Source organism: Marmota marmota, unplaced genomic scaffold (assembly GCF_001458135.2).
Source record: "Marmota marmota marmota unplaced genomic scaffold, marMar, whole genome shotgun sequence".
Classification (NCBI taxonomy): domain Eukaryota; kingdom Metazoa; phylum Chordata; class Mammalia; order Rodentia; family Sciuridae; genus Marmota; species Marmota marmota.
This window is the reverse complement of record NW_025999990.1, coordinates 29,841,496-29,858,840: the sequence shown is the minus strand read 5'-3', so window position 1 is coordinate 29,858,840 and position 17,345 is coordinate 29,841,496. Positions and strand designations below refer to the sequence as shown.

Here is a 17,345-nt window from a genome sequence, read left to right as displayed (position 1 = left end):
AGTTTTTCTGATTCATACTTCCATGAACTTAAACATTTTTCTATAATGAATTATTATGGTCCTTTTATTCAGTGATAAAAGAGGGGCAGAATGTGACCCAAACTTGGAAAAAACAAAAAACAAGCTATATGTTCTTTTTTTTTTTTTAATAATTTATTTTTTGGTTATAGGTGGACACAGTGTCTTTATTTTATTTTTATGTGTGCTGAGGATTGAACCCAGTGCCTCACACATGCTAGGCGAGCGCTCTACCTCTGAGCCACAGTCCCAGCCCTGCTATATGTTCTTGAATGTGACCTTTACCTTTGTCTTCTGGAAAATGTCCACCTGGCCTCCATTCTTTCCTTTTTTTTTTTTTTTTAATCTTTAAATTGTCCTCTCCTTTTTCTGCACTCCTACAGACTGGAAGTGGTGAAGCAGCTTAGTGCTTTCTTTCCTCTCCTGCCCTCTACAGTCATAGACATGAAACAAATTACTGAAGCAGAGAATTGGCACGGACATGATGTCACTCAGGTTAAATACTTCAGCATCAGCCACTCAAGCATCTTTCTCCAGATCACTACTTCTGTTCATTTGCCTGTTCCTCTCTTCCCTGGTGTTTATTTGCCTGTGCTATGCTGGATGCTGAGGAATCAGGGCTGCTTCTACCCTCCACAGACACACTTAGTAGATGATCCAGCCATAGCTCTCACATGTATCAGAGCTGCCAAGCAGCATTCATTGCACCTTCTCAGAAACATATTTCTACTTTTGGTCAGAGCTTGCTGCTCAGAATCTTGCTTTGGACCTGCAATTTGCAACTATTGTTCATTTCACTCCCCTTTCCTTTTCTTCGTGACTGTTCATACACCCTTAGGCATGAGCTTCCAGGGAATCCCCATTTCTTTTGAGGGGTACCATCAAGGCTAAGTCCTCCTGATCTCTGAGTTCATTCTCAGATGCAGAATGAAGGGCTAGAGAATTGATAAGTCTTCATAAATTTTGTGGTTACTTCTCGGGGAAGTGTTTATGCCCTCTCAGTAACGACATGACTGGTGGAATTTCACTGGATCAGAACTGATTTGTGAGTATAAAGACATATTAGACACCTCCACGATCCCTGGGCAGGACAGTCCATCTGTAGACCAACACACTTAGTTGAAGTCTCAAAGACTGGGGTCTGCTGCACTGTGTCTGTGATTCTGGAAATGCTCTGAAGTTCTGGAACATAAAGCACAAATATAAATGCTGAGTTTTTTAAACACCAGAGGAAATGTGTTTCACTATTCATACCATCAGAATTCTAATACATTGCTAGAAGTCTTGCAAAAAGAAAGCTTTAACTAATGTGACCTGTCTGTTAGGTGGTTGTCTGGGGTGAATGTGACTGTGGTGATGACTGCATTGAACACAGCATTGGCCCCTGCTCCTCTGTCCTGGACGTGGGTGGGTCTGTGACAGCTGTCAGTGTCTGCCCTGTGCTTGACTCTTCTGGAAGGTTAGTCGCTGTGGTGGAGGGGCTTGGTTTTATATTTGCTTGAAGGGGATTTTTTTCAATATCATTTCAATTGTCATTTTAATTCATGGGTTCTCTTTGCTTCTGAGTTGCTGTTATTTTTAAGATGCTTATGTTTCTCATAAAATTTTTAAATTGATAGAACTCAGTGATTGGTAAAATACACATTAGGACTGTGACTCTAAGGGTTTTTATTTCACTGATAACAGGACTGTAGTGCCTTCTCTGTAACAAGCATCTTCAGTAGAACATGGGTTCCTACACCCAGTTTGGAAAACACTGGCTCATGGGCTTTGCCATCTTGAAGCAGAGTTAAACCTGTGTGCTCTTTCTGTAGAGAAGGGCTCCTTGAGGACACAGTACAGCAACACATTGTATCTTGAGTGGGCACCTTTAAACAGAGTCCTTTATAAGCCAGGGACAGTTTGGGATACTGTGAAGAGCTGCTTTAGAGTGATGGTGGAGATAACAGGAATGGAATTCATGCCGAATTAATCACTGTCATCCTCCTCCCTTAACAACAGATACGTGGTTGCAGTTGGATTAGAGTGTGGAAAGATTTGCTTATACACCTGGAAAAAGACTAATCAAGTTCCAGAAATAAATGACTGGATTCGTTGTATTGAAACAAGTCAAAGGTATTGTCTCATATTTGCTTCCATCAGATTTAGTAGAAATTACAGGGTTTTTAGTGGCAAATTTTATGCCACATTTCCATGGAGAGGAATAAAAACCTCTATGGTGTTTACCACTGAGTAGTACTTCTGGAAATTAATGTTTGTTATTATATTGGACTTTTTTTTTTTTAAGTTTCCTTGATCAGATTGCCTGTTTACATGATATTGTGTTAACAAATAGCAACCATTTGAGATGAAAGTGGATTTAAAAAATTTTTTTTTGTTTTGTTTCTGGTGGTGCTAGGAGTAGAACCCAGGGTTTTGCACATGCTGGGCAAGTGCTTTACTGCTGAGCTACATCCCTAGACCCCCAAATAGTTTTCCTAATAATGTCTTTTAGAATTTCACTATACAGATTTTTTAGTAAAATTTGATACAAAATGTTTGTGATGTTTAGAAATATTACAGATTGTGCTTTGGTAGTCATGTCTTTATAATTGAAACTATATTGCCTATTCCATAATGGAGCAACTGCAGGTGCCCCACAGAATCCCATGACTTGCTTTCAACCACTGCAAGGGCTTCCTGAGCACAGGCCTTTACCAGCTGTGCACATGTAAACACCTGCTGTTTATAGCCACCTTCCTACACCTAGTCACCTAGATAGCAGAGAAAAATTTTAACTACTTTAAACCCATATTAGGCCTTAAAAATGTCTATACTTTCAATAAGTTACTGTCATTTTGTATCACATTTTGGTAGGATTCTTCAACCTTCATATATTCATACTGTCCTAAATATAATATCAAATACAACTTCAAATGACAGTATTGTATTGAGGGTAGATGGCTTAATGGAGTGAAATTGTGAGCCTGTCTTTTACAAGATATTATATCTGGTGGAGCTTGTCTCCATGTCAGCCAAACATGTTAGTGCTCCTTCTCAATTGTATTTGTTAAAATGAGATTATGCCTTTTTTATCATATTCCTGGGCCTTCTCTCCCATCTCTCACGCTGATGTTAGCAGTTGACACAGTTCATGGTATTGGTTTGCTCAAGAGAGAAGAAATGCAGTGAAATTTGAAATTTTGAAATTTTCTCTTTTCCTAGGCTGCCCTCCCATCCCTTTTTCTTCTTTCGCCTTGCCTGTCCACTGCCTCTGACCTGGTACCCAGACCACTTCCAGGGCCCCAAGGTGGGATACTGGCAGGAAACTCCTTAGAAAGCACAGAAAGGGGATGTGTGTAGAATTTGGGGGTTTTTTTCCCCCAAGATTTTTTTATTCATCAGTACAGTGACTTAAATTTGCAAGGTAGACTAATTCTTGACTTAATAATTGTATTGTTTGGATTGATATTCCAGTTACTAAATTTCAAGTTTTTGCTGGTAATGATATTCAAAGTAATATAAGCAACATTATCTTTTTGTTTGATACTGGGAATTGAACCCAGGAGTGTTTAACTACTGAACCACATCCCCAGCCCTTTTTTGTCTCTTATTTAGAAACACGGTCTCACTGAGTTGCTTAGAGCCTTGCTAAGTTGCTGGAGCTGGCTTTGAACTTGCTGCCTCAGCCTCCCAAGCCACTGGGATTATAGGCATGTGCCACCATACCTAGCAAGCCACATTGTCTGGGTTGGCTCTCCAGACTCCTTATCTTTTATTTTAAATTATTTTTTTGTGGTGCTTAGAATTAAACACAGGGCCTTAAGCATGTTGGGCAAGTGCTGTACCACTGAGCTTCTGCATCCCCAGGCTTCTATATCTTTTAAATGTGATATGTTAACATGTTAGGTTTAAAGGAAAATACCAAAAGAAAAAAGAAGCACATCATCTTATATAGCCAAATAAGTATAGTCCATCAAAATAATTCTCCTGAGAAGAAATGTGTATGTTTCTTTCAGTGATGACATTTTTTTCATTCTTTTAATGAAATGAGATTACTTTAATATTGATCAATAATAAATGAGATTCCATTGATGTTGCTGTCACTTAAAATGGTTTTGAAATTGTATTCAGAACAAGAGAATCTGTGATACAAGTAAATCACTTATAACATTATACCTTATATATATTATATTTTTTTTTACTATTAAATTTTTATAACTTTATTTTATTTATTAATTTTTATGTGGTGCCAAGAATCGAACCCAGGGCCTTACACGTGCAAGGCGAGTACTCTACCACTGAGCCATAATCCTAGCCTCTATACCTTTTATATTATTACTTATTTAAATCTTTTACTTCTTTTTTAAGCTTGCCATTCATATTTATAAAGCTTGGTATTTGTATTTAAGCCTTCCATTCAGATTTATTTGCAAAACTCACCTCCCAGTGACTTAGCTGCTTTCAGTAATCAAATTCATCCTCAAAGGAAGATGAGCTTTCAGTGAGTACACAGGTCAGTCTCCATATTATGAAGCATATCTTCTAGAAGATCTCAGAAAGCACTGAGGTCAGTGGCATTATTAGACTAACCACTTGCAGAGCCCACAGTCATTTGGTTGCCTAAGTTCTGGTGGGCTTATATGAAAAAATGTCTTTCATTACTTTGAAGTTGTACTTCATTTTTACAGCATCTGAATGTGAATTTGTGTGCTCTTGTATTGTTTTCAATACTCACTGCCTTAAAACCTATTTAGGTTTTTCACTTTATTTCTTTTTGGTTTTAGGTTCTACTTGGTAGGTTAAATTTATCAAGGATATTTCATTTTCACAGTGATTTTAATCTATGTTTGATAACATTCTAGATCTGCCTTTTGAGGGACCCATATGGGATGGGTAGGGAGCATTAATATGATCATGACCAACTTCATGCAATTGGAGGGCATGTTGAAAACCATTTTATTATTATTTATTATTATGCAGGTCATTGTCTTTCTTTACCCAATAATAAAAATATGAGTAAAAGTCCCTCCATTTGTCAGGGATGTCAAAAGGATAATCTAGAATATATTGCAAAGTTGAAATTTAAAAAAAAAAATTACTTGTGGTAATGTTATTTGAAAGACTGACTTTAATAGTCCTTTCATGAATTTTACTAATCATTAAAACATTTGACAGAAATTCATTGTCTGTTTCTTATTCTTTTTGGTGATATCATTGGCCAGTAAGTAAGACTATGTTTTAATAATTTTAGTCTGACTGATTATTTATTTTTATGTGTTGCTGAGGATTGAACCCAGTGCCTCACACGTGCTAGGCAAGCACTCTGCCACTGAACTTCAGCCCTGGCCCTAGTCTGACTGATTTTTAATAATTTTTATTGGAAGACTATAATCATATATAATAACGGATTTGTTGTCACATATTTGTATGTGCACACAATATAATTTTGTCAATTTAATGTGACATGGTGGTTGAGTACTTATCTAGCATGTGCAAAGCTCTGGGTTTGATCCCCAGCACTGCAAAAAAAGAGTAAGCAGATTAAGATATTTTTTAAGTTAAAAATAAAATTGCTAAAATATTAGTGAGGTATTTAAAAACCTGTACATTTAATTTTCAAATTTTATTTTCATTTATGTAAGAGTATACTAATTAAATTAACATGTGGGTGAGTACCCACTTGTTTTAGTCAGCTGTTTTGCTGCTGTGACTAAAAGAGGAAAAGTTTAAGGGCTCACAGACAGAGGTCTTAATCCATAGAAGGCCGGCTCCATTCTTTGGGACTCCAAATGAGACAGACATCATGGTGGAAGAATCTGGCAGAGGGAGACAGGTCACATGTTGATCAGGAAGCAGAGAGAGAGATAGTCTCCACTTTCCAGATAAAACATATATACCCCAAAGCCACTCCCCCAAGTCCCACCTCCTGCATCCACAGCCTACCACTTCAGTTATCACGCAGTTAATCTCTAACAGGGGATTAATTCACTGGTTGGGTTGAGATGCTTATAATCCAATCATTTCTCCTCTGAACCTTCTTGCATTGTCTCACACGTGAGCTTTGGGGGGATACTTCACATTCAAACCATAGCACCAGTAAAATATTTTGTAGTCATGGCATACATTAATTTTATGATTTCTTTATCTTGGTTTTAGCCAAAGTCATACCCTTGCTATCAGAAAACTGTGCTGGAAGAATTGCAATGGAAAAGCCCAGCAGAGTGAAGGAGAAGGTGCTGACTGGTTACACTTTGCGAGCTGTGGTGAAGATCACACTGTGAAGATATACAGAGTTAACAAATGTGCACTGTAATGGGCTTCATTATCACATGCTTACAATCATTGGTGTCTTAAAATGTTTATCATGTAAATAGATCACCTTTCTTTACCTTCACAATTGAATCAAGTTTCATTTTTAAGTCTGAAAGCAGTCCTTATTTAGGTCCTAGATCCTTTGAAATTGATGAAAGCTGTACATCCCTTTCCTTGTTATAAGATTTATATGTATATTTACACATACCTAAGACCTTTATTCATACTTTCAGAGATTCTTGGATCTACTTTCCATAAGTCCCAGATTAAGAACATCTGGGGCCTGAAGTTGTGGCTCAATGGTAGCGCGCTTGCCTAGCATGTGTGAGGCACTGGGTTCGATCCTCAACACATCCAAATAAGTAAAATAAAGATCCATCAACAACTAAAAAAAATATATTAAAAAAAAAAAAAAAAAAGAACAACAGCTATACTTGATCACATTTGCCTGGTTTTGTGTTATTTTGGGGCCTTTTCATTTATCCCTCTGAATCTGTTTTGTGTTGCTGTAACAAAATGCCTGGTGCTGGGTACTTTAAAAGAGGCTTATTTAAATCAGAGTTCTGGGATTCCAAGAACATGGTCCTGAGATCTGCTTGGCTCTGGTGAAAGCTTCATGGCAGATGGAATAATAATGGTGGGAGTGTATGTGGAAGAAAGAGGTCATTTGTTGAGGCAGACAGAAAGGGAGATTCAAGGAAGGTGCCAGACTTGCTTGTAACAACCCAATCTCATGAGAATACACTCCAGTGAGAATGTGCTCCTGTTAGAAAAGTATTATTCTCACCTGCCACTTGGCCCCACCTCATAAAGGTTTCAGCACCTCTCAACACCACCACCCTGGGGACCAAGCCCCCAGCACATGAACCTGTGGGGAACACATTGGAATCATATCTAAACCATGCATCCTCTTTGGGATACATCATATTTATTACCTTCTTCAGAAGGTAGACATAGAAAATAAAAAGAGACTAAATCCAGATTGTTCAATTTTTAACATTTTTTTGTAAATAAACATACCACACCCAGTGTGCTAACTTGGACTTGACCCTTTCTTCCTAGTATACACCAGTTATTCTAGGAATTTGGCAAGCAGTCATAAGTTTGAACTACAGCCAATCCTTTATTCTTTAAAGGTACGTAAGTTCTGCTTTTGTGGGTTTACTTAAAGTAGAATATTTGGACATTTAAACTTACAGATTTAGGTTTTGAAAAATAGAGTTCTGAATCATCTGAATGTATACAGTAGCTGAAGCCACGAGAGGGTAGAATATTTGTGCCTTGGGGAGGATGCTGAGGGAGGACAAGGGTGCCAGAAATGATCTTGGAGTGCCAGCTGAAGGTTAGAGGCAGGCCAGGACTGTGAGATATGAGGATGGGGGCTTGAGTCTAGCCCTGTTGGAACATAGAGTCATCAGGCAAATTCAGTATGTTGAAAAAAGGAAGGTGAGAATTTTGTGCCATTGTTTAATATGATATTTTGCTTTCAAAGGTGTTCAGTTGTGTTTTCTAGATGGAGATTTTTAGGCCTGTGCTATACAATATTTCTAGTTCAGTAGTGAGCTACATATGTAATTTTAAACACATATAGCCACATAATAAATGGAAACAGGTGAAGTTTATTTTAATATTAAATTTACTGTAATACAATATATACAAAACATACTGTTGACCCTCTCTATCCATGGGTTCCACATAACATGGATTCAACCAACCACGGATTGAAAATAGTAGGAGGAAAAATTGCATCTCTTCTATGCTTGTGCAGACTTGTCTTGTAGTTATTCCTTAAAAAATAAAGTGTAACAACTATTTACATAGCATTTGCGTTGTGTTAGGCATTGTAGGTAATCTTCAAGTAATTTACAGTATGCAGGAGGTTATATTCAAATATAGTACCATTGTATATAAGGGACTTGAGCATCTTTGAATTTTGGTATCTGCTGAGGTTCTGGAACCAATCCTCCACATATACTGAAGGGCAATTTTATAATCACATAAAAATTATTTATGAACTATTTTATACTAGGGGCCTGTCTCAGTGCAAACTAGCCACATTTCAGGTGCTCCATAGCCACATGTAACTAGAGGCCATCCATTCTTGGACAATGTAGTTCTAGTCTATTTTCATCTCTACAAACTTGCCTTATACCCTCAGCTCTGTGTGTGTGTGTGAGAGAGAGAGAGAAAAAGAGAGACCAGAATACCCTGCCCTGCAAGATGCCATTTCTGTTCTTGTTCACTGAAGAATTTTTATCTGCATTGTCTCATAGGGCTTTGTTCTGACCTAAGTGCACACACAATTCCAGAGCAGATTCAGTGAACTAAGGCTTTTAGAACCTTTAACAGCCCAGAACTCAACACCTTAAGGTTACCTGAAAGTAGGCCTTGCCTTCCAGAGACTGAGTTTCAAAGCTGACAATTTTCCAAAGTTGTACTGAAGCATCTTCCTCAGTAATCAACGTGTGTAATTCCGGTTAGTAAGCATTCAGAGGACTTGCTATGCACTGGGGCAGTCTGCATAATAATTCATGTGAATTCTACACACTCATGTCAATCTACTAATGACCACCTTTTGAATCATATTGCAGTAATTTGTAATATCTAAAGCAAAAAGTTTGGAAACTTCACTCTGGAGGAACTGAGGTGTATTCTAGAATCCCCAGCCTGTACTTCCTCTTATCTCTCTCTCCTTTCTTAGCTTAATTTACAGCATCAAATTTCAGATTAATGCCAAGCACCAGACTAAGCATTGCTGTTTTCTGACCTATGCAACTTTCCTAGATAGAGGAGAGGTGTTTGGATTGTTTTGAGTATCTGTTTGCTTTGGACAGCCAGCAACCAAATCACTTCTCAGTAATTTCAGAGGAAAGTGGAATTGATTATTAAGTCCAAATGGAGAATGTGGGAATTGGAAAAGGAAAAGCACAGAATCATTTGTGGCAGCATGAGCAAATCCTGGGTTGTCTGTAATAAGACCCTATTGCTAACCTGCTCTCAGTCCCTGCTGAGCTGTATTTTAAAGGTAGAAAGGGAGAGAGCTTCTGAATGAAATTTTCTTGGACAGCTCTTAAGCTTGATAGAGTTACCTGGCAGGCCGGTTCAAAACTGATTGCAGCCAGTCTTGGTGATGCATGCCTGTAATCCCAGCAACTCTCAGGAGGCTGAGGCAGGAGGAGGATCACAAGTTTGAGGTCAACTTCAGCAATTTAGTGAGGCCCTAAGCAACTTAGGAAGATTCTGACTCAAAATTAAAAAAAAATAAAAAGGGCTAGCCATATAGCTAAGTGATAAAGCACTCCTGGGTTCAATCCTCAGTACCAAAAAGCAACAAACAAAACAAAGAAAAAGAAAAAGCTAATGGCTGGGCCCCAGCCCCCAGCCCCAGGGTTCTGCATTCACTGTCAAAGAGAGGGCTTGAAGATTTCTATTTCTCTCTAGTTGCAAGTGTCAGCAGACTGGCAACTGGAGTGTCAGGACAACCCCATAATTCTCAGGCCTCAAGCCAAACCTAGTAAATATTGATCTCCAGGGGTAGTGTCCAAGAATCTTTTTCAACAGACTTTCAGGCAACTGGATACACCCAAAAGCATGAGAAGCACTGTAACACAACTTGTAATCTGCTAGAACACACTACAACATCATGTTTTGACCACTGCCTCTCATCACTCCTCTGGATGGGGTCACTATCCTGGAATCTTTTCTGTTTGAGGCTCTTATTATTTTGGTATATACACATAACTGTGGCCCCAGAATCTACATGGCAGCCTCAAGGACATTTGCAGGTGAGTTGGAGCAGGGTGCTATGTGCCTCCGTTGCTGGTGGTGCCCTGACTTCATGTGGTCCTTATTAGTTGCTCAGGTTTTTTGTCTTAACAATGATGGAACACCTCAAGCTGCCAGCAAACTGAGGTGAATTTAGAGTTCTTCAGCAACAGGAGCATCCATGTACTATGTCTATGTAGAAAGGACCACATCTAAGAAGACAGGCTTTTCAGGGACAGGCTGGTTTTCTGGGAAGGGAAACTTGGTAGATGTGGGAACAGCTTCCAGGCTACTCCTGGAATTATTGACTGAAGTATTCACATTAGTTGCAGGATTTCAACTCAACATTAAAACCAAAACAACAGAGAAGCAACTAGCAGACAAAAATGGGTTCCCTTAGGGTTAAGCTCAGTGAGGTGATTACAGGGAATCCAGGACCATGGTGAGTGGTTTCCAACAGAGGATTGCTGAAGACTCCAACCACCAGATCCTGGGTAGGCCTGGGCCTGCTGTGGGTAGGGTGACAAAACTAAATGTCTATGCAGCCCTTATTAAACTAGGCTACTAAACGGTGATGGAGGTTGCCCTAACCAAAATGACATGACTAACAATGGGCCCTTTCCTATCTTTCAGAAACATTTCTGTAGTGAACACATGTCCTGTGTATGCCTTTGTGGCCACATTTCTCATTTCTATGGCAGTTCAAAAATGCCTTTGAAAAACCAAATATTGAACTTTAGTCATTGATGTGTTTACTGAAGTTCCTACAGCAATTTTACCAAGAGGTCTGCAACTTTGAAGTACGCAAAAAATCAGAATGATGGCTGGACAGAAAGACACATGGACATTTATGCAATGAAGCAAGTACCATAAAATATTAGAGGTAGTTTTTGTACACGCATATTCATAGCAATATTATTCACAATAGTCAAGAGATGGAAGCAGCATAAGTCTCCATCAGTGAATGAATGGATCAACAATATGTGGTATATATGTACTATGTTTGCATATCAATCTTTAAAAGGAGGGAAATTCTGACATGATGATGGATAAACCTTGAGGATGTTAAGTGAAATAAATCAGTCATGAAAGATAAATACTGTATGATTTCATTTATATGGTACATCTAGGGTAATCAAATGCATAAAAATAAAGTAAAATGGTAGTAGCCAGGGGCAAGGGTGTGGCAGAGGAACCTGGGAGTTGACTGTAGTGTTTCATAGAGAGTTCATCCATCGTCCTTCCTCCCTCGGTGAGCCCTCTGGGTCCTGCAGTGTGGCAGAGCCTGCAGAAACCAGAGCCTGGATCTGCGAGTTTCTGGAAACCTTCAGGGACACTTCAAATCGACAGAGTAGAAACTATCCTGCCTCAGATCCAGACGGCCAGATGGGAAGACACACAAACAAAATGAAAAAACAAGGGAATAAAGTGCTCCAAACAAACCAAGCTGCTCCCATAAGAGAATCCATCGAAGAAATGTCAGAGAAGGAGCTCAGGATGTATTTAGTAAAACTGTTCTACGACTTAAAGAATTGTATAAGAGAGCAGCTACAGGAGTTAAGCAGTAAAATAACAGATTCGCTTCAGGAGATGAAAGATCACTTCTGTAAAGATATATTAGAGGTCCTGAAAAGAAATAAAGAAGAAATCCTTGAAGTGAAGGAATCACTAAACCAACTTAAAAGTTCAATGGAAAGTATCACCAACAGACAAGACCATTTGGAAGACAGAACCTCAGGCAATGAAGACAAAATATATAATCTTGAAAATAAAGTTGACCCCACAGAGAAGATGATAAATTGCGTGACATTCCCTCACCCAGACACCATGCCTGAACAGCAACTGCTAAAGCCAACCGAGTGGAGCTACTGTGACTACTTCTGGGCTGATAAGAAGGATCCCCAAGGCAATGGCACAGTGGCTGGGTTCGAACTGCTGCTCCAAAAGCAACCGAAGGGCAAACAAATGCAGAAAGAAATGTCTGAATTCGTCCGAGAGAGGATAAAGATTGAAGAAGAATATGCAAAGAACTTGGCTAAGCTCTTTCAGAACTCCTTGGCTGCACAGGAGGAAGGCTCCTTGGGAGCAGCCTGGGCCCAGGTGAAGAAGAGTCTGGCAGATGAAGCAGAGGTTCATCTCAAGTTCTCCGCCAAGCTTCACAGTGAGGTAGAGAAGCCCCTAATGAACTTTCGTGAGAACTTCAAGAAAGACATGAAAAAGTATGACCACCATATCGCTGACCTCTGAAAGCAGCTCGCCAGCCGCTACGTGTCAGTGGAGAAGGCTCAGAAAGCCCTCACAGAGCGGCAGAGAGACCTGGAGATGAAGACACAGCAGCTGGCGATCAAGCTGAGCAACAAGACAGAGGAGGACATCAAGAAGGCACGGAGAAAGTCCACACAGGCTGGTGATGACCTCATGCGTTGTGTGGACCTCTACAACCAGGCACAGTCCAAGTGGTTTGAAGAGATGGTGACCACCACTTTGGAGCTGGAGCGGCTGGAGGTGGAGAGGGTGGAGATGATCCGGCAACATCTGTGTCAGCACACACAGCTGCGGCATGAGACAGACGTGTTCAACCAAAGCACAGTCGAGCCTGTGGACCAACTGCTTCGGAAAGTGGACCTGGCCAAAGACAGAGAGCTGTGGGCCAGAGAGCACAACACAGGCAACATTCGCCCCGTGGACATGGAGATCTAGACACGCCTGTGCGGCCCCGGGGGTCCTGCCCAGGAGAGGGGCTGGGGGTCCCGTGGAGAGGGGGTGGTAGCTCCCGCTGGGTGAAGCTGTCCTCCCACCCACTCTCCTCTCCACTGAGGAGAGAGGAGAGAGCTGGCAATTCCAGAAAGGGTGATCTGGATGGCTCAGCTGGGGAATCCCAAATATTCCCAGGCCAAGAAAACAGACCTGCAACCCTGCCCTTGTCTCCAAGACTGAAGCCCCCCCCAAACCCCGTGCCATGCTTGTTGCTCTGAGAACAAACTGAGGCTGGAACTTTGTGGTCCCTGCTGAGTTCCATAGGGGTGGCCATCAAACACTTGTGCCCTTGGATGCCCCAAAGCCCATCCTCCAGCTGGTCCCTTTATCTCTGGGGCTTTGGAAGATCAGGGAAGGGCTGTCTCTGCCTCCAAGCCAATGAATGTCAGGATCAGAATCATGAATAGAAGGCGCCGTCAGCTCAGCTTGCACCTAGAATCCTTTACGGCCCTCTCTCTATTTTTCTCATTGCGTTCTGGGAGCCCAAATCTGGCTTTTCTTGGCCACTTTTCATCCCCATGGGTCTTGGGAAGGCCTGTTTTCTGTCTTCCCTGACCAACCCTGCCCAGAGAGGTCAGGATGGAACTACCTCATTCGGCAAATTAGCCCCAAGTCGGAGCATTGAATCACGGTTCCTATCAGACCAGGCATCATCTCTGAAGTCTCTGGAAAATCCAGATCCCTCCATTCCTCAGCTGTTTTCTCAAGGCAGTCCCCACCCCCACCCTGCCACCCCTGCCCAGCCTCACTAGAGGGAGCTTTCCAAAGTTCTCCGCCAGGGAGACCTCCTTCAGCTGTGTGCATGTCCAAAAGCTTTGAGAGATGGAGATGAGCCAGAAACCACATGGGGTCTGTCTCCCATGGTGTCCTGTCCAACACTGGGCTACCCTGATCCCCGCTCTCCCAGGCTGCCCACCAAAGGCTTGATAGGGCTAGGTCAGTCCCACATGGGAGACAGGTTAGGGCAAGTCTTTGTCAACTCCATCTGCCTATGCATGATAGGGTTTGGACTGCTGTCCCTTGTATGGGCATTGCAGACTCTCTCTCTCTCATTTGCTATCCAGGTGTGTCCTGCCACCTGGGCCTCCAGCTCCTCTGAACTTTCCAGAGCCCTGCACCGAGCCTTTGCTTGGTGCCAGCACCTCCTTTCCCTCTGTCCATCTTCCCTGGAGAAGCCTGAGCCAAGCGTGACTCGGGAAGCTTTTCAGCACTACCCCTGGGTTCAGCCTGCCACTTTCTTTCTCGACTACAGCAAACACCATCTACCCCATCTTAGCCTAGAGAACCAGCCTGAGGGGGCTGGGAGAAAAAAATTGACGCAGTGAGCAAGGAACAGCTTTTAGCCAGAAACCCCTGCTCTGAGAGCCCATCTTCATCTTTCCCATTGATGGCTTTTGGCTTGATCTTTCCATCTCCCATGGGGGCAGAATTCTACAAGCACAATTCACTGATCTTTCCCTCAATTTAACATTGCTAATAATGGATGTTAATCTTGAATCCTTCAGCATCTCTTCCATTGAATTAGAATGGCTTTCTCATAGTTTATTTTAGAAAGATGTTCAATATACTAAAGCAAACAAACAAACAAAAAGTTGTAGAAGCCAGGCAGACCTGTAATCCCAGTGGCTCAGAAGGCTGAGACAGGAGGATTGTGAGTTCAAAGCCAGCTTCAGCCTAACCAACTCAGTGAGACCCTGTCTCTAAATAAAATACAAAATAGGGCTGGGGATGTGGTTCAGTGGTTGAGTGTCCCTGGTTCAATCTCTGGTATCCCTCTCCCCCCACAAAAAAGTTACAGATATTGCACAGCAATGAGAACATACCAAATTGCCAACTTAATGTTTAAGATGGTAAATATTATGTTTGTTTTACCACAATTTTCAAAAAAGTGATCCAAGGCACACCATTTCCCAGAATGTTGTTATGCATTTTTTTAAAGTGTCATAAAGTAAAATATATCTGGGAAACACTCGGCAAAATAAAGTGAGATATCTTGAAGCTGTGCTTTGGAGGGTCATTACACTATCCTTTAAAAACATATTTATATAATTTAAATTTGCCTATAAAACTTTTTTATTTGTTCTAATTATACATGATAATAGAATGTATTTTGACATAATATACATATATGGAGTATAACTTCTCATTCTCTGGTTGTACACTATGTAGAATTACATTGGTCATATAATCATATATGCACATAGGATAGTAATGTCCGATTCATTCTACTATCTTTCCTAGTCACATTCCCCTTCCCTTCCCTTCTTTCCCCTTTTTCTAATCCTATAAAACTCTTTTTAATATTTATTTTTTAGTTGCAGTTGGACACAATACCTTTATTTTATTTATTTATTTTTATGTGGTGCCAAGGATCAAACCCAGGGCCTCACATGTGCTAGGCAAGCGCTCTATCATTGAGCCACAACCTCAGCCCCCTATAAAACTTTTACTGAAGAAAGAATGAAGCCAGTTGGGGTGGTGCATGCCTATAATTCCAGCAGCTTGGGAGGCTGAGGCAGATCCTCCATTCCTCAGCTGTTTTCTCCGATCATGAATTCAAAGCCAGCCTCCAGATAAGAGTCCCAAAGTAATTGATGAGTCGGGTATAAATGGGTTTGGATCCAGGTTCACACTGGCTCTCACTGTGGGCAAGCTTCCCCTTCTCTTCTCTATAAGTAAAAATACTAGTGTATCAGTCTGGCTTACATACAATGGTGTGTGAAAGAAAATGCAAAATTGTCTTTCAGTTTGTACAAGTCAGAAAATTTCTCTTTAAAATAAAAGAAGTTCATTTAGGCTGACCAAGATAGGCATGGAACTTCTTAATATGATCTGGATCTCAGGCTCACTTTATTCTGCCATCTGTGGCTTCTACCTGCCAGCATGGCTGCTTGTCCTCCTGCCATGATCTCTGCACTCCAGATAGCAGAAAGGAGGAAGACATAAGGAAAAGCCTGTCTCTAACTTTAAGGACATCCTAGATAGTTCTGCCCAGATCTCCTGGGCCAGAGTTTAGTTTTGTGGCCATACCTAGTGTTAAGAGAAAAATGAGAAACTAAATCTGTATTATAGATGGCCATCTGCTCAGTGAGAATTAGGGTGTTTCATTCTGGGAGAAAGATAACAAATGATAATCTAATTTCATAAAAAGTAACCACTTCATAGATTGTTTTGAGGATTAAACGGGTAATGCATAAAAATAATAAGACAACAATACTTTGCATCTATTGCTATTATGATTAAATACAGCTCAGTTCATGCCACCTCCTTTACTTCTTTCCTTCCTTCTTTCTTTCTTTTTGTTTCAAATACTTGTAGTTGTAGATGGACACAATACCTTTATTTTATTTATTTTTATGTGGTGCTAAGGGTCAAACCAGTGCCTCACTAAGCAAGCGCTCTACCACTGAGCTACAACTCCAGTCCCTAAAAGCCTTCCTTAATCTCTTTGTTTCAAGTATTCCTTCCTTTCTCTGAATTACATAGTATTTGATACTAATACATAATACTTTTGGTATCTGCCACTGTGTTCTATTTGTGTATATGTCTAAAGCTATTTCAATAAGATGCTTTCTGTTTTAAGAAAGTCATCTCCAATAGGCAAAAGGGATTATTGGCTCACATAACTGAAAAGAGTACAGTGATAGGACAGGTTTCAGTAATAGTTTGATCAGGTTCCTATTTCCCTTTCTTTAATTTTCTCACCTCTGCCCTTTCCAGGTCATTTTTCTCCTAAGAGTGCAGAGGAATGCAAACAGTCTCTGAGATTACATATTTTTTTGCATATAACCTTTAAACATCATGTCCCTAACTTTCCTCTGACTGGACTATCCCTACATGAATGACAGGGCAAGAGAAAGCCACACATTGAGTGACTGGGGCCAGCATGTTGGATGTAATGAAACATGAGATGACCTATCCTGGAGCTGGAGGCATAGTCTGACCACATGGCTGCTGTGTTAGGGTGGTTTTCTAAAGCAAAACCAGGGGCAATGGGTGTTGGATGGGCAACCAATGCAAGCCTATTATAGAAGCCTACCAAAGTCTAAACATTGGGGCATTAGATGGTTTTCTTTTTGTCCACAGCATCTAGCACAGTGTATTATCACATCTTTGCTGAATCCACAGTAAACTTGAGTTAACTTGACCACACAGATAGTTGGGAGAAAAAGCATTTGCAAATGTAAATAGAATACCTGGTATCCAATCCTTTCCCTGTCTTGGTGGCATAAAGAGGAGGCAAAGAGCAGGAGGTAGGTAAGGTTTCAGCACAGAGTGGACTAAGAAGGGGCTGGCTGGGCCTGGCCATGGACCTGCTCCTGAATGAACACAGGGAGCCATGCTCCCAGGGAAGCAACTTCAGGAAGATATTCTGGGTGTTCCTGCCCTTTCAGTCCTGTGGTCTGCCTAGTACTGGTGGGTTTTTGTTGTTTTGAACATTTTGAGTGTAGATATAATGGAGCCTTGTTCCCGACCATGCCATGATTTCAAGCTGCCCTTTTAGCTTCTAT

General features: G+C 40.9%; 1 protein-coding gene and 1 pseudogene across 7 annotated transcripts in view; both read left to right on the top strand.

The window, feature by feature from the left end:
• The window catches only part of Elp2 (elongator acetyltransferase complex subunit 2), a 49,449-nt gene extending 41,317 nt beyond the window's left edge, over positions 1–8,132 (top strand). For 4 of the 7 annotated variants that reach the window (XM_048806322.1, XM_015482426.2, XM_048806318.1 and 1 more), the window contains 3 exons: positions 1,344–1,477; positions 2,020–2,133; positions 6,157–8,132. In XM_048806322.1, the coding sequence (XP_048662279.1) occupies positions 1,344–1,477; positions 2,020–2,133; positions 6,157–6,313 (405 nt within the window). In that variant the 3' untranslated portion in view covers positions 6,314–8,132. Of the gene's footprint in view, positions 1–1,343; positions 1,478–2,019; positions 2,134–3,222; positions 3,403–4,254; positions 4,325–6,156 lie in introns of those variants that run through there. The other 3 variants (XM_048806321.1, XM_048806319.1, XR_007348837.1) reach the window with 3 other exon arrangements.
• Positions 8,133–11,280: 3,148 nt separating this feature from the next.
• Positions 11,281–12,991, top strand: LOC107139398 (annotated as a pseudogene).
• The last annotated feature ends 4,354 nt before the right edge of the window (positions 12,992–17,345 follow it).